Source organism: Centruroides vittatus, unplaced genomic scaffold, assembly GCF_030686945.1.
Source record: "Centruroides vittatus isolate TY-2023 unplaced genomic scaffold, ASM3068694v2 scaffold_464, whole genome shotgun sequence".
Lineage (NCBI taxonomy): Eukaryota > Metazoa > Arthropoda > Arachnida > Scorpiones > Buthidae > Centruroides > Centruroides vittatus.
In genome coordinates this window covers 2,892,059-2,915,654 of record NW_027122710.1, presented here as the reverse complement: position 1 = coordinate 2,915,654, position 23,596 = coordinate 2,892,059, and the positions used below count along the sequence as shown (strand labels likewise).

The 23,596-nt window shown below is 31.0% G+C and overlaps 2 protein-coding genes across 2 annotated transcripts in view; one reads left to right on the top strand and one right to left on the bottom strand.

The window, feature by feature from the left end:
* The window catches only part of LOC136989304 (ankyrin repeat and BTB/POZ domain-containing protein 2), a 62,420-nt gene extending 61,047 nt beyond the window's left edge, over nt 1-1,373 (bottom strand). Inside the window, exon 1 of the mRNA XM_067287426.1 lies at nt 1,040-1,373. The gene's annotated coding sequence lies outside the window, so the exon portion shown is untranslated. The remainder of the gene's footprint in view (nt 1-1,039) is intronic.
* A 6,903-nt stretch (nt 1,374-8,276) lies between these two features.
* APC4 (anaphase-promoting complex subunit 4) lies at nt 8,277-22,683 on the top strand. Its single transcript, XM_067287430.1, has 3 exons — nt 8,277-8,324; nt 12,189-12,429; nt 19,974-22,683. Exons 1-3 carry the CDS (start codon nt 8,313-8,315, stop codon nt 22,118-22,120), a joined length of 2,400 nt encoding a protein of 799 aa, XP_067143531.1. The 5' UTR covers nt 8,277-8,312; the 3' UTR covers nt 22,121-22,683.
* The last annotated feature ends 913 nt before the right edge of the window (nt 22,684-23,596 follow it).

Genomic DNA, 23,596 nt, shown 5'->3' with positions numbered 1-23,596 from the left:
TAGCATTGTCCCTCTAAGAAGGAATTTAAGATATACAATACTAGTTTCGATTTTTTTAACTTTCAAAAAGGCTGACATTGAAAAATTCCTAGAAGAGCAATCATCGAAAGTTGATTCGTTGTATTGTACCTCGGGCAATTCTGGTCTCTTTATGTACAGCATACAGTTCCGTCATTTGTATTTACACTAAATATATATACTGTATACAAGCCAACTATGCGCGAAGATTAGCATACACGTATAGTCTATAATATATATATATAAATCCGGCACGTAATAGGTTATAAATATTTAGCGAAACGACCAATCTTTGAATGCGTAACAGAAAAAAAAAGAAAATAAAGAACTGGAATATCGGAATTTTAAATTATGAATATGTAAATGAATATGCTAATTTGCTCGTTTCCTAATGAATGCGATACAAACAATTTTTATAATTTGGATTTATGGAAAAACAAAATTTTAGCAGAAAATAAAGTTAATTAAAATTCTATAAATCTAAATAAAATGTAACTAGGAAATGTAACGTCATAATTATTATTATTATTTTTTCCTTTCCACAGTTTTATTAATTCATCTTATTGGATTACGTATTGGCATTTTTTTAAAGGTAATAAACCGAATTTAATATTTAAATTCTGCGATTTAAATACTAGAATTTTGTGTAAGTTATATAAATTAACTGGAAATTGCAAGAATATTTAATATTTTATTGTATTCTCTAACTCTATACAAGCAGGTATTTAATAATACGATACGCTCTTACATAATTACCTCTTAATATTTACTAATAAACCTGATTGGAGTGGTAAAATATTAAATTAATTAACATAAATATAAATTAAATTAAGCTGTGGAGAAATTTATTAACTTTACAATTTAAAAATAAATCATTTATCGCTGTTTATATCCCTTTTATACTTTATAATAAATGTAATTAAATTTTTTATACAAATACAAAAAGATCCTTTAAATACGACCGAAAAATAAAATAAATAAATAAATAAGAGGGGGAGAGAGAGAAATGCATTCTACTTACACAAACTATGGAAACCATGTCGGAGTTTTCAATGGCTTTCACCTATACACAATTACTAAAATGCAAGATGCTGTTATACGTGTTTGCAGATTACCAAACGTAAAAATTCCAAGTTTCGACGTCACGTCTTAACTGCGATTTTGCACCTAATGTCTTCTTAAAACAAGTACAGAGTGCGGTTTATCTCCCTAGACGGCTATACCACCCCGTCACCTCACTTGGACTCTCCCTCTGCCAAGTCGGGCCATGAAGCCACACTTGGCTTTTTTCTCCTTCACTTGTCCCATGTGTTATTACCTAAACTGTTGTGATCGTCAAGCCCAACGGCCATACTTCCAATACCTGTCCTACAGGTATCCGAACGGGATGTTTAATGCAGAGTTTAAAGTACTATTCGAACGAATGGAGATTATTTATTCGAAATTCGTACGAATTATTAGCCATTTTGTTTAAACAAAGATCGAATTCTTTTTTCTCTTTTATTATTTAATTACAGTTCTGCAACTATCTTAATTTATTTTTTGTCCCCTTCTAATTTATCAATTTTTGTACATAAAAATATGCCCTATTGTAATTAGTAAGACCACACGAATTTTAAATTAATATAATAAAATTAGGCACGGTGTGATGCGGGTTGAGATCTTAGAATCATTAGAACGAAATGATTGGTTCTTTAAAGCCTTGAGGACTCATTCTTCTTTTATTTTCTTTCTTTTTTTTCTATTTCTCTAGACTGTGGAAATCCAACAGGCGCCACGTATGAGTTTTTCTCTAAGAATGAATTGAACTTGAATAAAACTTGGACATAGTTTCCAGAAATTCCAAAAAAATGGTTCAATGACGAAACTTACATCATTCGCCTTTTTTTTTTTTCTAACGAACTTTTTGAACGAAATTCTTTCAAATATCGCTAGTAAAATAATATTTTCGCACGATTTTATCGTAGAAATTATTAATCAAATGAGCTTTTGAATTAATAAAATTATAAATAATATATATAATTAATATTCTATATGTTAAAAATACGATTAAGCATTATAAAGCAGAGCCTTTCGACCCATAATTCGAGTGGGAGAAGTGTTTTTAGTCCTGAAATTATCGAGCTGATGAATTTAAAAAAAATTTTCACTCCTTTCTTGTATCTTTATATTTATATAAATGAATTAATTATTAAAATATTTTTAAAATAAAACGTTGAGTAGTAATATAATGTGCAAAGGAAGGTTTTCTAAATCAGCTCTAACTGTAAATCGTGAGATTTCTCTTGAAATTTAAGTTAAAAAATATTAATATTAAGAAAATAAAATACTTAATTAATAATATATAAAATACATATTATAGAGTGAACAATGACTATAAGATTTGCTGACATACATTTATATTTATTAGTTTTTAATTAAAATACTCAAAATCATTGAAATAAATGATCATTTTAATGAATTAATTCCCTGAAATTTATAATATTAAATTAGAAGTTTAATTATGAAGAGAAATTTCCGATGGAATTTAATTATGGATGAGAATTACTGTATTTGGAGAGAATTTATATCTGATGAATTCTCTCTTCTGAGATTTGTTCCTATTCAAAAATCCACAGAAAATAGTAAAATTTATTTGTGTTTTAATTGTATCCCTATTGTATCCCTAGAGCAAATCTCTTATTGTTCTGTTAGAGAACAGCTCCTATATACAATCTTACAGTCAGTAGAATATGCTCAAGCATATTTATCAGAATTGATATTGTATTTAAATTTGTTTTTTTTTTTTTAAGTTTAACGACATTAATGCTAATAACACATTAGTATAGGTCAGTTTTTCTGTCCATTTGTCTCTTACAATAAAGAAAAAGCCCGACAGATGATGCAATCAATATTCAGTGATTAAATAGATTAATTGAAGGGATGAGTGAAGTGGTATAAGTGACATAAAAGTGTTTTTTATTCAAAATACAAAAAAGTGTTAATTTAATATCATTAATAAGCAATAAAATACATCTATTTATTTATTTTATTTAATAAAATATGACTTTTTAACCAATTAAATTCTGTCACTAATAAATTCAATTTATACCATATGTCGCTTGTACAACTTAACCCCTTAATTAATAAGTAAACAATAAAAAGCTAAAATTAGATAGATTTTTAAAATAAAAATTGAGTTATCTGGAAATAAACTTCTGGTGAATGAGTTAGAAGCATTTTTTTACATCATAATTTCGCATGAATTTACAGTTTTTTAACGGTAATGTATAAATATAATTCTTCAAAGATATGAAGAGAAAAATGAGTTTTCTAGTTGCAAAACGTATCGCGTGACTTTTGGCCAAAAATGAGTTTGAGGTTTTTTGGAATCTATTGCGATCTGTACAATGTAGTGAAGACCTGGTTTTCAAATGTCCACTATTTTCGATGTAATTTCATTCAAGCCAAAAAACTGGCCTTAGCTGCATTTAACGAATCGTGTGTAAATAAAAATTACGTCTTTTTCTGCTGCTAAAAATACAACACGAAAAAGTAATTGACTTAATGCGGTATACTGTATTTCAAATTGAAGTACGATACATTATGCTGCAAACGTGTTTGTAAAGTTCACCACGTGCTATAACGTTTACCAAAAGTTTTAAGTAAATCTCGCTGCCAAATTGCACCACATGACAAAACAGAATGTCTATGAATCTCTGGGATTTCACCTATCGATTATACTTCAGTATAATGTCTGCAGTGGTACTGGTAGGTATCATTTTAAATCTCCTCTCTAGTTTCCAGAGTTTTTAAGCGCGAAGTTTTATCAAAATGTCAATTTTGTAAGTAAACACCACATATGATAAGTAACGTTTCAAATGTACATGAGCAAATTTTTTGAGAAATTTGTAAAACAAAAAGAAAAAAAATAATACTAAAATGTCTACATTTAATGAAAAATAGGGATAAAATTCTTTCAAATAGAGATAAAACCAAGGCTGTGGAGTCGGATTCGTGGAGTTTTGGTGTTTTAGTCCCACCTTTTTATTTTCCCATCATGTTATGTATATAGAAAAAGAAAAAGTATTTGAATCGTGTCACATTTGACCCTCTGAGTTTTTTGCAAATCTATATGTATGGAGATCTCTCGAACCCAAAAAATGTCAAAAAAGGGAAAAATTCGCGCGCGCATTCGCGTATTTTGTCGTCTAATTTGTTTAATTTCCTTATTCTGTTCTGAAATATTAAACAATACCTCAGAGTGAGTACAGTTTAAATAACAAAATTTGACACAGTAGCGCGTGTATAAACGGCATTAATGCTACTAAATTTTGGTTCTTAATTAAAGCTCGACAGGGTAGAAACATAGAAGGGGTCATGTGTCATATCTCTAGTGTGGATCGCCCCTGCTCGGAGTCGTGTAAAAATCTACCGACTCCACAGCCCCGGATAAAACGCTACATCTACATCAAAATTACACCACTTTACGATTAAAAAAAAAACTGCAATGAATCATTTTCTCAAAACATTTTTATAGATTTTTTTCTTTATATAGAAATAATTACCAATACTTTCAGATAAAAAGAGTCGCGAATCGCTTAAAAAACGAATGATAATATCGCGTTTAGAAATATGGCGCTCCTATGCCCACGATGTGCCACTTTTGCATCGAATGATTCTATTTTATAATTTCAATTCTGAAATAATTGTATTTTTACAAGTTTTCAAATATCGAAAGGGCGAAGGGCATTGCTATTGAAAACACGTTCGTAGTATTTACCACTCTGTTCGTGCAAAATATATTCATACAATTAAGCTAGTAGGTCTAATAGGAGGAAATCAGCCGTTTTTATAAGAACTATAAAATTAAAACTTTGGTTTCGCTTCGGCCGATCGCATTTAAATTATCATCAGCAAAGCTGAAGATTTTGATGATGAATTTTTATAAAATTCAAGTTAGAAAAATATCCGTTCGCTTCGATAAATTTTTTGTGATGTTTAAAAATTACATTGAATTTTTCTGTGACGTTAGGATAAATTCTTCGAAGCATCTGTTAAAAAACTTTATTTCTATTTGATCGCATCAAATTATTAATTACAGGAACTAATAATTAAACAGGGGCGGCATAATCGGTATTGCACACGGGCGCTCAAACAGCTAGCGGCGCTGCTGATGTTGACTACTATTTTCCAATGAATTGTGGGTGATTGGTGAGCCATTTTAATGAAATTCATCTTGTTGAGAATGGAATTATGGGAACTAAGCACTTCGTACTCGAGTTGGAACGTCGTTGATGACGTCATGTTGTTGATTTCAACACTCAATCCTCTTGTTGAAAATTCGAATGTCCGATAAAAAGTTTTCCCTGGAGGTATTCTACTCGGCAGGTCGTCTACAAGTCGCATTGCCACATCCCATCGAATCAACCAATCCCATCTCTAAAATCTTAGCTTGCGGTTTTTTTTTCCTTTTTTATTCTGGCTTAAGTATATGAAAGAAAATTTATACTACCGTAAGTTAGATTTGAAAAATAGCCATGCACTAAGAATGATATATCTGATTTATCCTAGTATTTATGAAACCGTGCCGGTACTTATTCTGCAACTTGAACACCAGGACTGTACCACGTTTCGGGCTGTTGACTGCCCGAAACGTGTACAAGCACTTAATACGCGTATCAACTGAATAAAAATTAGTGATGAAAATTGCCATGTGTCCTAGTGAATATACTATATAGTTGGTGTTCAAGTTGCAATATCTGATTTATGTTTCTCTGATTAAATTTCAGGTTATCCGAACCGAAATATAAAGCAATTCACAAAGAACAGTTTGTCTCGATTTTACGGGTATTGTGTTTTGCCAGTATTGTTGCTATTTTCGTTAGATAAAATACTTGTTTTATCTAAAGTCTAGTTAGACATTTTGAAAGATTCTTTCTATTTTGAATATGTTATTACATAAACTGCTCAACCTTTTTCAATATTTTTATAAGTTTTCTCATTATTTCTTATCAATTTAATTATTTTTATTTTCTTAACCCTCAAGTGCTTGCGACCTCTTAGTTTAAGAAACGCTGCCTTATGTCAAAAAACAAAAGGCTCAGTTCCAGACAGCTAACTAGATGGAAATTACTCTGTAACAAAATGTATTAATGGAGTACTTGTATTCTGTACAAGTAGGATAATGGCATAGACCAGGGATGGGCAACCTTTTTCTATGTGAGAGCCGCACTGACTCGGGCCGTACACAAGAGAAAAGAGGGGGGAAATGTCGGTAAATCACAATTATTTACTCATATATAATTATAAATTAGCATAGGTATACTTAATAAAGCTTCTGGCACTGATCTAAACGTAATATGTCGGAAATATTTGGTTAAATATTAGTCACTGCTAGTTTTAACTATTCACAAATATAAGCTGTAGAAAATAACGCTTGAATTTTTGTTGAATATCTCGTTAAGCCGGGAAATTGATATATTTATTCATATTTTATGCCACGCGGGCCGCAAAAAATATTACTGCAGGCCGCATGCGGCCCGAGGGCCGCGGGCTGCCCATCCCTGGCATAGACGATCAGATGGCCGGTCGTTCAAGGTGGCAGCCTACCATTTCTGGGAAACTTGTAATCGAATCCGGACGGGTTGAAAAATCCCCAGAAATTTTTCGGGGCATGATCCGTCGAATATGTCCGGCCCCGTCTCTCACCACCTGGCTGTCCCATTGTGGGCCTGGCCGAACCCATAATGGGCCTGCTAAAAGAGGCCCTCTTAGTGCCCACAGAGCGGAAAGAGTTAAAAAAAAAGTATAACGCATTTCAACAGATTGTTTAGTACAAATTTTCTTTGTACATCAATTTGAGCATTTTACCGGCCGGTCTGAAAGTATAGCATTTTGAGAGTAAGGCGTATTTCTGAAATTATCGTTCACAGTACAACCTCTGAAATAATCGTACAAATACGATAATTATCGTACAGACGGCAACTCTGGTTAGGTATTTATAGCCCGCACTTGGCATAAGAACAATGCGATAGGCCGCGTTTCTTCTTGACGGCCGGATGGCCGAGCGGTAAAGGTGGCAGCCTACCGCTCTGGGGGACCCGGGATCGAATCCGAACGGGTCGAATAATCCCCAGAAATTTTTCGGGGGGTGGTCCGTTCGGATATGTCGGGCCCCGTCCCTCACCACCCGGTCGCCCCATTGTGGGCCTGGCCGAACCCATAATGGGCCTACTAAAAGAGGCCCTCTTAGTGCCCACAGGGCGGAAAGAGTTATAAAAAAAAAAAAAAAAAAAAGGCCGTGTTTCTTTATGCAGAGAGAGTGTACCGAAAATGACGTCACGAGCAGCTATGGCTGCAAGTCGCTGCATCATATGGTTTAGAATCGCTTTCCGCTCGAGCGAAACGTGGACGCCGTAATCTATCGTTTAATTCCAGTTACAGTCGAAAGTAGTGCTTTAGTCAAAGAACTACAATATTTAAATATAGAGATATAAAGAATTGAGCATTTATCTTTCCAAAAATGTGAACAAGTAAAGAGATAGGAGATGTATAATTAGTAGTTAAATATTATAATAATAGTTAAATATTTATAGTATAAATAGTAGTTAAATATGTAATATAATTAGTATTTAAACACTTAAAAATAGTATTTGAGATAGTATTTTTTTTATTCTTTAGATAACTTATAATCCTTCTTAATCTTTCCATAATATTTTTATCAACAGTCACTTCGACTTTTTTATTTTTACAGCATAATATCGTATTATACACACAAGCGTCCATTTTGCTTTACACGTAAAAGCTGCTTTATCTTTGCTTCAGCGATCTCTTGCAGCAAACGTTTAGAAATTGTTTGCTACATTTCAGAACTGCCAACGAGATAGAATAACTATCTCGTTGAGCGCTGCATAAAGAAACGCGCTGCATAGAAACCAATTTATCCCACTGAAATATTGTGACACGCTTTCTTTTAACAAATATTTATTACAACGATCATTAATATTGGAAAAATTATAATAATTGTAATATAAAATTTAAACTAAATAAAAATTTTTAAAAAGTAATAAATAAGTTTGTAATCTAGCAGGTGGCGCTGTCAACTGGGAATTTTGAGAGCAAGTTTTCTTCCATTCATGATTTAATATTAAAAAAAAATAATAATAATAATAATAAAGAGAAAAGGTAACAAGAATTAAATTCTTACAATTGATATGAATGTATGCCTTTTATATGCAATTTAATGCACAGACTTTTTATTTAGTAAACATTTTACAATGAAAGTATGAAAAAATGTAAATTGAGGAATTTAGATGGAAGCTTTTGTATGGAAATTTCTACATTATTAATAAATCAATGGTGTAATTTTCATTGAAAGCAGGGAATATTGTTAAGAGAGGAGCAGTTTTTAAAGATATAACTTCATTTACTAAAAGAAAAACAAATTTATAATTAAAGATGCTTCATTTGAGTTTTTAGGTGTATTAATAAGTAAACTACCTTCCATTAAATATAATATATTCCAAAATAAATTTACAGTACATAAAAACTCTAAATAGTTATTTTATAATTGAGATAACAAAAGTTTTAACAATTTTATAGACCTTAAAAGGGAGTCTACAATTCTGTAGGGTTCCCTCATTCAAAATTCACATCTTAAGTTAAATTTTAATTTTTTTAAAATGTTTTTATGCTACCAAACCAAGAAACTTTAAACATTTGAAATAATAATTAACAGCTGTTGAAAATGCTCTTTTTGTGAATTTTAAATGTAAAGTTAGATTGATTATAAAGTGATAAATGATGTGTAGAAGTTTGAAAACATATATATAAATCCTGAATAGAAACTTTGTTCCTGTGTTTGCATGTAGTATATAATATAGATTTTAGTATAAATAATATATATAAGAATATAATCATATGTATTTTATACAGGAAAATGTTTAAAAATAATTATTATATATATTTGGTTTTTAAAGTAGAAAAAAAATTTGAACAGATGGTATTTGGACTGGTAGTAGGATTAATAATAATAATAAAATTAGGTTAATGTTAGGTAAACACTTTAAAAATCATAACTTATATTCAAGTAACATTTCTATTTTATTTTATTTTGTATTTTTATGAAAGGTAAAATATGCTGGAGTTTACATCTTATAATACCAAGATATTTAAATGCAGTTGATTAGTAAATGGAGTAAGTCAACTTCAAATTTAATTATAGTAGAGTGTCAATTATCTAAAAAATTGATTAGCCAAAATAGACTTCAGAGAATATTCATTTCAGAAATGGCAAAATTTTTGTATAATAATGATTTTCATTACTTTTCTGTAGCCCTGCTGTTGAGCTATCTTCACTCTTGTAAAACAGCAAAATAGGTAACTTCTTTCATAAGAAAAACTGTAATGAATAATTTTGTGTGTACTGTAATATAGCCTGATATAATTCAGCAATCATTTGGCTTTAATATATAACAGTTGGATTTGGATATTTATATCCTAAACATTGTTGCAGTATCCTTTATAGCAGGGGTTCCCAACTTGCATTCCATGGAACTGTAAGATTCTGCCGATAAAAATTTGAGGTTCCACAATAAAATCTGTTGAGTCTAGTGATTTATGAATGTGCCAATGCAGATTTGGGATATGAGATGTAATTGTTATAGTCTTGGATGGAGTCCTTGCTGAGACAATACTTGTGCTAAAATTATTTATAGCTTTATAAACAGTGGGAACCAATTTATCAGTCATGAAATGAACTTAAATCATGGTATAATGTTTGACAAAGCAATTTAAACCATAAAAACAGTAAAACATAAACAAAACCTAGAAAATCATTCAAACAATCAATCAATCATAACTTTCAAAAGGATCCAGCATATGCATATGAATTATATATATATATAAAGCAAAATGTTCTTTCACCACTGCACACAAATAATGTAAATTTAAAAATAAATTTGATTTACAATTTGACAATTTCAAAACAACTTTTTAATGGTGTTTAAAAATATTGTTTTAATTTCCAATTGATTTGATTTCAACTTTAACTAATTTTTGATTTTATTTTTAATTGTAGTTTTATTTTCGGTTTCAGTTTTGATGTAAAGTGGCTATCTAGTATTCTTTAATTCATTGATATCTGCAGGGTTCCAACATTTTTTATTAAGGTGAAAAGGGTTCCATTATAAAAATAAGTTGGGAACCTCTGCTCTGTAGGGTTATTCAAATATAGATAAGATCATGCTATATTACAATTTACACTATTACCATCTTTATTCTATAGAATAAAAGCATAGTAGAATGTTGGTTATCTGATCAGAGTGAGATAATTTTGGATAATCAAGCACACTTAGGATATCCTATTTTTAAACCTTTTGGATTTTTTAGTAACAATAATTGTTGGTGACAAATAAGTGAGACTAAGTACTACAGTTATTCAAAGTTCTCTTGTTTGAACCAAATTACTCTGTGCATTTCAATAAATTTTAACACATGTTGAATTAGTTGAACACACAAACTTGTGACATATACTGCATGAACTTATGGATTTACTGATTTTTCTCCTGTCACAAAGATGATAATGACTTTAGTAAACCAATTTTTTGAACTCACTCACTACATACAGTAGAAACTCTGGCATAACAGACTTCATTGCTTTATGAATGCTTCCTTGAAGACTGACTGTCTTCTGGCTACTCAAACGATATGGAGAGTAATAAGCTCTTTTCTTACAGCCAACAGAAATTGCCAATGGGATTACATCAATTTTTTGGCCACTTGGGAAATGCAGTAACAAGCACTACAAATAGATTGATCCCAGCAATATCAACACTGTTGATGAAAGTGTGTATTAGAACCATTATTCATTTTTCAGCAAACACTATGTTTCTTTGTCTCTTTGTTGATTGTATCAACTGTACATTTAATAATATTGTAATGCAAAACTACAGATGCAAATGATTTGATGACAAAACTTAGTTGGAAGATATTTGGTCTCTAGTGTCAAATTACTTAGCATTTAATTAATAATAGTAGTAGTAATATGGCCTGATATAATTTGGCACTTGTTTTTCTTTAATATATAACTATTAGGTTTGAGATGTTTATATTTGTACATATATACCATACTGGGGTGGATGTGATAGCCAGTTGAGTGCCATAGTGGGAGATATAGTTGCAATGCCAGATAGTATAACTGGCATTGCAACCACGTAGTAAGTGAAGTTGCTGGTTCAAGTCCTGCTTCAGGTCAATTCTTTTCGTCCAGAACGTTTTAAATTAATTATTAAAATATTAATTTAATTATAATTATTAAATTTAGGAGGGGATGGCACCTAATGCCTGCCTCTAGTGTCAAATTATTTAGTATTTAATTAATAGTAGTAGTAGTAGAACAGCTCAATATAATCCAACAATCATTTGGTTTTAACATTATTTTTTTAGATATTGATATCAACTTTTGATGTAAACATTCCAGAATAGACTTTCATTCTTTTAGTATTTGTATAATTTTTCATATTCATTTGGTTTATAAAGTTGCCAATTATTTGGCTGATATTACTAGAAATCAGTGTAATATTAAAATGTAACATATGCAGCATTAAAATCAACATTTTATTCAAAGTTGTAAGTACAGATTCCATGCTAGCATGGCCATCCTATTCCACTCCACCTGTTGAATTCAAACTTTCATAGTAACATTGTGTAGCATTGAACAGTGTGAGTTAAAATGCTGCCAAAACTATAATTATATACAAATTAGGAATATGCACTTTATTAATCCAGGAAATTTGTAATAAAATGAATATTAATCTTCACTTCCTCAGCATATTACTTACAACTATACTCAAACACCAGAACACTTGCTGAGCTTACTGCAATTTTAATTTCTAATGTTTTCAACCTATTTTTTATATAGGTCATCTTCAGGAAAATTTTACAGTTCTACATTCGAACATAAAGCTTTAAATAGGTTGAAAACGGTAGAAATTAAAATTGCAGTGAGCTCAGCAAGTGTTCTGGTGTTTGAGTATAGTTGTTAAAATGAATATTTTTGGCTGTTTTTAAAAAAACAAATAATATTGAAAATTGAAAGAAACATATTCATATTAACGATAAGTTTTTTATTACTTTTATAAGAAAGAAAATTTCAGTTATTTATTATAAATTTTCATATTTTATTTTAGATGTGTTCATTTCGTCAAGTGGATGAAAGACACGTGTTATCTGAGGTAACGCTTATGGAATGGTCACCAAAAATGGATCTCATTGCTCTTGCTACAATGCAGGGTGAAGTGCTTTTACATCGTTTGTCTTGGCAGAAAGTTTGGGCATTGTCTGCAATTGGTGGAAGAGATAAAGAAGTAAAGATTGAAGTTCTTTCTTGGCGCCCGGATGGAAAGATTCTTGCAGTTGCTTATGAAACTGGTATTTCAGTTACCTTTTTAATATTATATTTTAATTATTAAATGTATTAAATTGATTCTATAAATTAGTCTTTGTTAAAAAATATTTTAATGATTCTATTAATGATAATATATAATATAATATATATATATATACATGCATCTATTCTATGTATACAGGCTGGACCATTTTAATCAATCTAGTGGGATAACTCAAAAAATACACATCCTACATAAAAATCATTAAGCCGTAAATGCTAGACTTCAGGGGTCACAAGATGGGGTTATCAGTTTCATCATAGGTGGTGCTAGTTTCGGTAAAAATGGTGTCAGTTTCATTTTCTTAAATGGAAACTCCCATTTTTATTGCATATTGTGATTCTATATTAACAAAATAAACTTTTATGTGAAACATTTTTTCAAAAGATGCACTTATTTGAAATTATGTGTGTTTGAATTTTTATACAGTTGCCACATTGTGCACATGTGAATCTGTGGATGCCTGTGAATTTAAGTGAAAAAAGAAGAAAAATGCTTTAAAAGTCATCAGGAAGCTATTATTATTTGGTGGAATCATTCTTTTTGTTAAATAATGAACTGATACAAAACTTGTATGTTAAAGCAAAACTTAGCATGTTAAAGCCCATCACACTTTTCACAAAGTGATGTTGATCTTGATTCCAACCTTAAAATCTAACATTTTTGGTTTAATTATTTTTTTGCAGGATGAGTATTTTTCAAGTTACTCCACTGGATTGATTAAAATAGTCCACTCTGTATAAAATACTTAGCATAAAATCATTACCAGCATTACATTTATTCATTTCATCACAAAATATATATATATATGTAAATGACAGCACCAGAAATCAATGAATCGTGTCAAAATTTTTGTTATGAATAATCTATGTTGAGAACCAGTTGGCAAAGCCTTTAGGGCAAGTATGCAAAGTGAATAGGTGGCAAAACCCACAGGGCGGCAGCATTGGGCTACCTTCGCTTACAGGATGTGTGTCCATCATTTGGAAGTGAGTTTGGCCATATTTAGCGCAGAAAGGAGTTGGTATTTAGTAGTCAGCAGTCAATCAGACTTTTTTAATGTTTAATTAGGCAAATTATTTAAAATCAGTTTTATTCTTTTTCAAAAATTTTGAATACATTTTAAAATTTTATTAAAAAGTTTTAAAACAGTTAATATTGTAAATTTAATATCTTTTTCCTTAAAGATCTATGCAGCAACAAGCATTTAAAACACAAAATGAATGCTAGCACAAAAGAACATTAATTTATTATTACTATATTTTGAGATTCAACTATTGTACAGACTAAATCCAACATAAAAAACATTAAGCAAGCTATTTGGATATGTTAATCCATTTTTCTGACATTACTGTCAAAATTAGTATTGTTCGTGAAACAAAGTTTTTAACTGATTTTTAAACAATATTAACTTTGACAAAGTTTTACAATTACTTCTACTTCTCCCATCCATGATGTACATTTTATTTTCATGATACAATTTGATTTTAGCATATGTTTTAGCCACAGCCACAATGAGTTTGTATAGATGATTGTCTAATATGCTAGCATTGATAGCATGATCTTTTAAACTTTCAAATATATTTACATCAGTATAGTGTATTTTCAGTTTTCATTGCTTAACGTTAAGTAATAAATTTCCTTTTCTGTTTGTTTACAAACCTCAATAACATTACTGTTAGCATGTATTAAAGCTCTGTTATCCTTTAGTTGCACTAAAGGCCTTAATGCAGTGTTAGCAGGATTAAACAAGGCATTTTTGCAGTATATGCAAGAAATACCCTTTAAAAGACTTTTGACCACAAATCCAGTCACATACTCAACAGCATTCATTGAGAATTCTGTTAAATGCACTCTTGCTGAACTTAGATGATATCTATGATCTTCAAGTACCGCATCCACTGCTATGACATCTTCAAGAGGCTTTTCCATCTCTCATGTTTCAAAATCATACCCAAGAACTCTCTTGTTGGTATGAGAATGTTGATGTGATTTATAACTTGTTGATGCCACACTGAGAATTGTTGTTGTATCCTGAGGAGTTGCATTTGTCTTTTCACTTGTTTTAAATTGCAGTTGGGTAAGCAAATGCTGCAGTGAACTGGATTGATGTGGGGATTGTTGTACCATCCACCTTTTGCCCAGATCATACCAAAAAATAATTCAATATGATCTTGTGACAACTTGTATGTAAGAAGATAACTGAAAAAAATAAACGTGCAGATCAAAAATTATGTAATAGTAAATCAAACACAATAAATATCTGCTTCACACTTCAACAGAGGTAAAGATGATGCTATTAACTCTTCAAATATAGCTTTTACAGCCTTGATTAGACAAATAAAATCTGTCAATGATGCATGTTGTGCTGACTTTATGATCAGTTGTCCATTCTCAAATGCAAGCTGCTGGAGTCCATCTTCCATTTTGGTCAGAAAGGGCCACTGCAAATGCTGATTTGAAACTCACAAAGGTGCCTTAAAGTTCCTAGCAAATGGAGTTTTACTGTTAAGGATATCAAAGAGCCTGAAACAAAATCTTACATTAAAAACTTTTTATACACAATAAATTTTTACATTAACAAGCAAATTTATATACCTGTCTATATCATGAACAAACTTGATAGACACTTCACATCCTGCAAACTGTGGCAACTGCAACTCTAAGCAAGTTTACAGAACCTCTGCCACAGAGGCACTAAATATTTTGGTTGCAAGATAAACTTTCATTTTCATTTGTTGGAAGTTAATGTGGGCCTTTGTGAGCCTGATTCCCAAATGCAAACTCTCAGAACTTTGCTGTTGAAGGGTCTCAATATACTCCCATTTGACAACCTAAAAAATGCAATGAAGTTGAATGTAGCTCTTACATTTATTTATCAGTGCAACAAACAAACAAGCACAGAATACCTTGCCAGAAGGTAAAACAAACACCTTTTTTTCTGCAAGCATATTTCTTAATAGTTTAATTATATGACATGCATCAGGGGATACTTTTATCAAAGTGCAGTTTGTAGAGTAAGGAAACCAAGGTTCTATAATTATGACCAGGTATCCAGAGCTCTAGCAGTGGAAAAATCTGTGCTTGTAATGTACCATCAAAAGTAATTCCCACAACATTTACATTGACAACATGCAATCATCGTAGGCATTGTACCAGAAAGCCTTTATGTTCTTCTGCAGATAAACCGGCAATAAAAAAAAATATGTACATGAAATCTTCCAAGATAAATTCAAAGCAAGTAGCATGAAAACTAAAATGTTTTTTGCAAGTTCTCCTGTCATACGAATTCCAGTTTCAATGTCTACATAACCATGATAATGATGACCATCAAAATATTCATGCTGTCTAATAGCCATTTCATCCATTATTAAACAGCATAAAGTTGGTTTATCTGCAGACAGAGCGTAGAGCAACAAAAGCTTCCTCAGTAAATCCAGGTGAAGCAGAAATGCCTGAATACCACGAACGAATTGTACGAGGATGAGGCAGAGCAAAGCCCAAGGTGCTTCTAACATAGTGGTAGCCATTGAGTGATAGATAGTTAAGTGTAAGTGCAAACTTACGTAAGGCTGCTGGATATGCTCTTACTAATTTTTTGTTAAGCTGATGTTGGACAGCCTGCATTAATTGAAATGGAAGTGCCATCTGAACATTTGTCTAGCAACTCCAGTCCTGCCTTGGCAGTGTAATTATTTTTCTTTAATTCTACAACAAAACAAAAAGAAACAAAGTCAAAGTCAATAAATAAGTAATTAAAAATGAAAAACACTTGTACAATTCATCTTGTATGGCTTCCTTCAGGGATCCTATTTTACTGTTTTTTCACCTTTTGCATTGTTGTAATGTTTTTTAATTTTCTCTGAAGTGCCATATTTTTTCCACTTGTTGAAGCAATTGTTTTTTTATTTTTCTTGGAGATTCAGTTATAGCATAAGTGTGGTCCAATAATATTTTGATAAAAAAAAAGGTATGATGTGTAATCAGTTTAGGGAACAGAAGTTACTTAGACTGATTATTAGACCAACCTGGATTTGTAGCATTGACGGCAGTGTTTGAAGAGCAGACTTGATGGTCCGATAACAATGTCACAAATATTTTGTTCATTGTCATTAAGCCTACCTTATGTAAGAACCTATCTGCTTTCATTTTTCTAACGTCCAATAGACAAAGATATAATCAATGTTGTTTACTTATTAAAGCATTAACTATATTTATGTTACAATCTTTTTAAACTTTAACTTGTGTCAATATTTTTACAGAAACGTTACCTTTTTCAGATTATTAGGAAATTCAAATATTGAGGGAACTGCATCCTTTTTAAGGATATTATGTACAGTTGATGATAAATAATAGCAATCACTGCTAAAATGAATCGAACATAGAACAGACCACCTGATTGGTTGCCATTTGGCTTTTTTTGTGGCAAGAATCCATTTTCTTTTTGATGTTGGCTCAGAAGGAAATCTACAAAGCATAATTTATATAATATAAGAGAAAATCTCAGAACATGGTATGTATTGGGCCTATCACACACGTATAGTAATTTAAAAAAATATATTCACTTACTGGTGAAAAGTGAGATCACATCCTCTAGAATTGCAGTTAGTACAATTAATCGCACAACAGCTATTAACCGTTTTATTGCAGAATCTAAATTATCTGTACAGAATTTACACAATTATTCAAAAGTACATAACTTTTGCTTCTGCCCCAAATATGGTGCCACTTCCCATTCCAAGTCAAATTTACGACACTAGCACCAGCTACCACTCTGGATATACTGTATTTATTTCTTTACTCTGTGGGCACAACCCCCTATTCACTTTGCTTGCTTTGCACCCTAGTATTCATTTAATGATTACTATATAAAATCATTTTCTTCTTATGTCTTAGAGATATTCTCTGTTTCAATGCAATCTTATTTTTACCTATTGTGTTTGAATCTTTTTCTCTCTATTTCCGGTAGTATTTTTGTTTTTGTCTCCATTTATAATTTACTTTTATTAATTTCTCATCATCATCTCTGTGTAGACTGTCTTTATTTTCTGACAATATGACATAATCAGCATAGAAAATTAACTCCTTTTAGAAATTTGTTCATATAAATTTAAAATACTAATTGTCATGAAAGTTCACAAAACTTCGAACCATTCTAATAAAAACTAAGATTAAATAAATACACTGTTAAAGTTGAGATGACAAAAAAACATTTAATCAGAAATGTTTTCTGTCTTATTTCAACCTTCTTTAGCTAAAAGAATAGACTGAATACAATAGAACTGTTTTTTACACATTTAAATAAATTGCCAATTAAACTTTTTAAAAATTTAGTCTGTTTCTTTTGTTGAAATTTATAATTTTAAATGTAAAGAAGTGAGTCAGTTCTGTTTACTTTAATTTTTTTTTAGTTGAAGATTATCAAAAGAGGGTCAAAACATTTCTGATTAAATATTACTTTTGGTTACCTCAACTTTAGTTGTGTATTTATTTACTTTTGGTTTTAAAACTGACTGTATGTATCAAAACAAATTTTAAACACCTTGACTCAAAAAATTAATTTTAGTTTTTCCACTATAAATAATAATTGTTTCCAAAATGAAAATGGAACGTAGTTTATTCAAGCTGACATGACCAACTTGTGATTATCTATTATTGTATTATTTTTTAAAAATAAAAGAAAAAAGAGTATCTTAATTGTTTATATTAAGTGTTTGAAGTTATATCTTCATCTCAATTCATTTAATAACACATTTGATCACATCAAAATTGGTTTGGAAATATCAAGAAGATAATTAGACATATACAAGGTGTAACAATTTAATTCCCAAAATGTATCTCTAAAAAATATATATGCAAAATTGTGCACTAGTGGCTATTGTCACCTTCAAAGTATTCTCATTATGCATCTATACACTGACTTAAATGGCATTCCCATTTCTGGAAGCAGGCCTGAAACTTATTTTCAAGAATACTGTTGGGCAACTATCTTACATTCTGTTGGATATCAGTTATATTAGAAAATCTTCATCCTTTCAGTACAGATTTTAATCTTGGAAATAGCTATAAATCACAGGGAGCTAAGTCAGGTGAATAGGCAGGATAATCTAATTACAGTTTTGGCCAGAAAATATCACTGTGACTAGGTGCATTGTTGTGATGAATGATCCACTTGTCAGGCCACAGTTTGAGTCTGAAAAAGACCCAAACTGAGGCCTGACGAGTGGATTAAGAAATTCTGTTAGAAGAAAATTCTAACAGAATTTCTTAATCCTTGCAGTATTTCTAAATAGCATTGTTGGTTGACTGTTTCTGTTCAGTAAATTCTTGGTGGACTATTTCCTTGTGATCAAAGAAGTACACCAGCTTGGTCTTAAACTGTAAGCACAACATGCTTGCCTTTTTAGGGCACAGTGAACTCTGGGATTTCCATTGGATGTTCTGATAACATCTTTGCCATATACCACTTGCAACACTTATAAAGTTTATTAGCACATTTGCCGATTTTCACGCAATTTAATATTAATACATTGCTCTAAATTTCAGTCACCTATTTTTATGCCAAAGAGTACATGCAGATAACTGTTACTTTTCCAATGGCTAATTAACAACTAGCTCTATCAGTTTGAAATTTGTGCACACATTAGTTCAAATATGTTTAAACACAAATGTACATATCATTTTGCTATTATTATGTCATGGACAACATTACGAAGCCATTCTGGGAATTAAATTCTCATGCCTTGTATAAACATCTCAAAGCCAAATGGTTATTGGATTAAACTGGGCTACATTACTGCTACTAATAATAATTAAAATTTGAGTAATTTGGCACTAAAGGTAGGAGTTAGGTGTCATCTCTTAATAAATTTAATAATTATGATTAAATTAATATTAAATAATTTAGAAAATTCTGGAAGAAAAGAATTTGCCCAGAGCAGGACTTGAACCCACAGCAGCTGCTATGTGGATGCATTGCCAGTTATGCAATCTGATTCCTATTTGATCCTTTACTTCCAAACATAATTATATAACCACACTAGTTACGCACAGTGCCGACTTGGGATTTAATAATTATTAGTAGTGGTAATATAATCTGATTTATTCTGGTAATCATTTGGCTTTAAAAAATTAGACTTTCTGGCAATGATTTCAGTCTCAAAGCCAAAAGTATTGCCTGTAGTTTCTATTTTTTTAGCTTGCTTGCTCATGCTTGTCTTATGTATTTTCACTGACACTAATGTTATCTAACATAAAAGGAATTGATTTTCTAGATTATGATGATTCCTTAAATTTACTTTTGATAGCTTAAAAAGTCTAACTAATAATTAGTTGACTTCCAAACAGAATCCTATTTTTATTCCAAACAGAATCTATTTTTAAAAAAGATTTTTCATTATTTTTAAAGTGACGATATCTGTGTTTTTTAAAATACATGCATCATGATAATTTAGTTTGCCAGTCCTGTAAAATTCTTAAAAAGTATATTTTGCATTTCAAGTAAATTGTAATGTCTTATATTTTTAGGAAAAATAGTATTATGTGATGTGGAAAATGCAGATATCCTTCATACTATTGAAATAAGAGCATCAGTTACAGCTATGACATGGGTGGCAAAATCCACAAGCGATGCAACAAAATCTGATAATGAAATATACTTTTATGAAGATTTATCTCATCATTTTTTATCAAAATTGCCTTCCCTCAGTAAAAGCTATGGATCGCTAGGTAAACAGTCAGAAGAAAATGTGGAAGATGCAAAAAAACTTAAAGATCAAAATAATTTAAACATTTTGATTGTTGGAACTTCAAAAGGAAAAATTCTTCTTTTCTCGTTTGGTGTTTTCCCATCAGGTGAAATTGATGTCAGTACCGAAGTAGCTAACAACGTCATGATTGAACCGCCAAAAATAAAATCTGTCTCGATATCTGAAGATTTAAGTTTGTTGTGTGTGACAATGGAAAGCAAAAATGTTGATGGTGAAAGCTTATATTCTTTTCTTTCATATGAAATTCCTTTGATAAAAAATAAGCATCAAGAATTGCAAGTAGTTGCATTTAAATATGGACAAATAGCTTCATTACAAGGTTACTTATCATCTACAATTCGTGCTATATCAGAAGCCTGGGAGGATATTTTATTAGAAATTGATTCAAAACTTACAAACTATGCTGAAGAAAAGTATAAAATGTCTTCTGGTAGTGTTAGTGATGATTTTTTAGAACTTTTAATGTTTGGTACTCCATCGGATGTGTTAGAAAAATTTTTGCTTCATGACTTAACTGAGAAAGGTCTGAAGAAATTAGGACATTCCATTGAACTTTCATATTCAAATATTCAAAAATTAGTATTGAAACATCTTCAAAGTGTATCACAAGCTTTATTTTATCATCTTGGTGATTTAAAAGGAATGGCACAATGGACTGAAAGATTTGGTGCCTTAGGCTTATCTGTTGATTCTGTGAATCAAGCTGTAATGTCTGTTGCCTCATTTTTAATGAAAGCAACAGAAATCCAACAAGTGATTGACAACAGCATGAAAAATTTCAAAGCATTTTTCCGTTGGCTGTATGCAGTGATTTTGAGGCTTTCCGAAGAACCTGTGCCTCCTGAAATAATGAAAGTCACACAACAGGATTTAAATTTCGTAGCAGAATTTTTAAAAGAAAATTTTGCTGCAGAGTGGGATCAAGAGAAAAGATCGACTTTTAGTCTAGAAAGAGTGGGACAATATTTAAAAATGGAAAATCTCTCTTTTCCTCCTCCGGTATCACAGAATCCTTGGGTTGCATTTATTGAAAATCATCCACAGTTGAAAGAAAGTGATCTGCTGTTTTCTCATTGTCCAGAAAAATCATTGGTACAGCAACATTCTGAAGTACAGAAATCCATAGAGCATGCATTTTCCGAACCGGCAATAGTTTTGGGACATTCAATGAGAAAAAGATACGAACAGGTTTTATTTAAAGCATCAACATCCTATTTCATAAGAATCTCTCACTATAGTTCAGTTCAGCAAGGATTCATTTATACAATATTTACAGCAGAACCACAGCCCAGTATGTATATGTATGTTATGAGAGAATCACTTACTGATCCTTCAGTTTTACAAGCAGTGAGTATCTACTTTGGGGAAATTAGTAATACCAGTATAGAATTGAAGGAAACCATGTCTCCACTATCCGACAGGTGCAAGAGACACCGAATACTAGATGCACAATTTTACAGTGAGGATACTGTGTCGGTGTTGCTTGTTGAAGAAATTGAAGGTAATTTGGAACATGGCTTACCTGTTCTTGTTCAGTTACCTCTCAGAACTTTAGCAAATGATTTTCACGATATTAACATAAATGTTAACGAAAATTTGATACAAGCCATACCCATAACAGTAGATGGCGGATTGTTAGTGGATAAAATGAGTTACCGTCATCTAGAAAATATGAAGGCGGCTAGTTTTGCCGTCAGTGGTTCGAGGAAAGTGGCCTGCGTCCTGTTCAGTTCCAGGCGACGCGTCCGTCTGTTTGAAATGGACGTAGAAGACGAGGAAGAAGAAGAAACGGACATAGATGAAAGTGCTACAAGAGCACAAGACGAATCGATGGAATCGCAAACCATGATAAATACCAATATAAATACAAATGATGCTGATGAAGATAAAGAAAATAGTTACTAATGTTTCTTAGATCACTCTACCAGTCTGTGTTCATTGCAATAAATGTAGTCACTTCACTACTTAAGTGATTTACACGAGAAGATTGTTTTATCTATGAATGTATTATATTGAAGAAACTTGAAAATTTTATTTATGTAATTTATTTTATACTAAACTTATTGCATTTACACACATTCCAATAATTGAAATGAAAAATAACATTTGAATGTTTTGCTATCTATGGTGCTTAAGTCAAAGTTTTTTGACAATAATCTATATAATCAGCCTCAATATTATAACTGTATATATTTTAATAACTTTTATAGATATATGCCTTTTTGAATTGGCATCAAAACTACTGTTAAAATTGATATTCATTTGAAAAATCATAGTGTTTACGTGCAGTTTTTCATTTTACCAAACAGTTGTAAAATTTAAAAATGATATACACAATTAATTTTGTAATTATAAAAATTTTAAGAATGCTTTCAAGTTTGCAGAAGGAGTTATGTGATAAGAAAAAAGAACATAATGCTTTTGTAGCAAGTGCAAATTGAAATTAAATAAAAATTATTTTGAGATTGCTTAATGTTTGCTTATTTTTGTCACAAAGAATGAAGCTGGTGTGTGATTAAAGACTCAAATATTTTAAGAAAGTCGTTATTTAAATATATGGAATAAAACCAGAACACAGATATTGGAACAAATACTCTCATTTAGTTATCATTTTAGTTTATACAAAAGGAATGATCACTTAAACATAAATCTTGATTCATGATTTTTCTCTCTTCAAACTTGATCTCTGGAATAGTTTGTTTGTGCTGACATAGAAAGATTTTATGAAACCTAATTGACATTGATCATGACATCACGACTAGAGAATTTCAATTTCATATATGACTGACTCACAAAAACCTTTGAATATCCAGTACACTATTTAATTGAAAAAACAAAGAAACAAACGTTTTTGACCTTATTCAGTCTTCATCAGGTTTCAAATGCTGGGATTCGAAGAACAGTTGTGCGCAACGCTTTAAAATTTATAGAACATTTTCAATCTTGCGTATAAAACCGTCGTGCACATGCATTGCCATATGTAGCACACATATCGCAAATGAAAAATATATGACTTTCAGGTGATGTGAAATACCTCGAGAAGTTTAAAGTAGTATTATAAAATTTTGTTTTTTCTTTGTGAGATAAATTCGTAGAAAGTTACAAGATGACTGTTTATATTTGATACCAATGACATAGCTATGCTTTCTGAATTGAGCATTATTAATAATTTGAAACAAACAACTTTACCATACTCTGTAAGAAAAAGTCAGTGTAAAGGTTGGTGCAAATCAATGTAAAATTAAGATGATCAATTAAAGGCTTAACAAACTTTGTGTGTTGCTTGTCAAGGCCGAAAGTAGGGTTACCAGATTTCTACAATTGGATTAAAGGTCATTTAAAAATGATTAATGCTATCTTGCCAACTTTTACTCCATCCTA

Excerpts from the sequence above, each read along its gene's own strand:
- APC4 (XM_067287430.1), top strand. Across the intron at positions 12,430-19,973 it reads TGCAGTTGCTTATGAAACTG|GAAAAATAGTATTATGTGAT; the intron begins GTATTTCAGTTA and ends TTATATTTTTAG.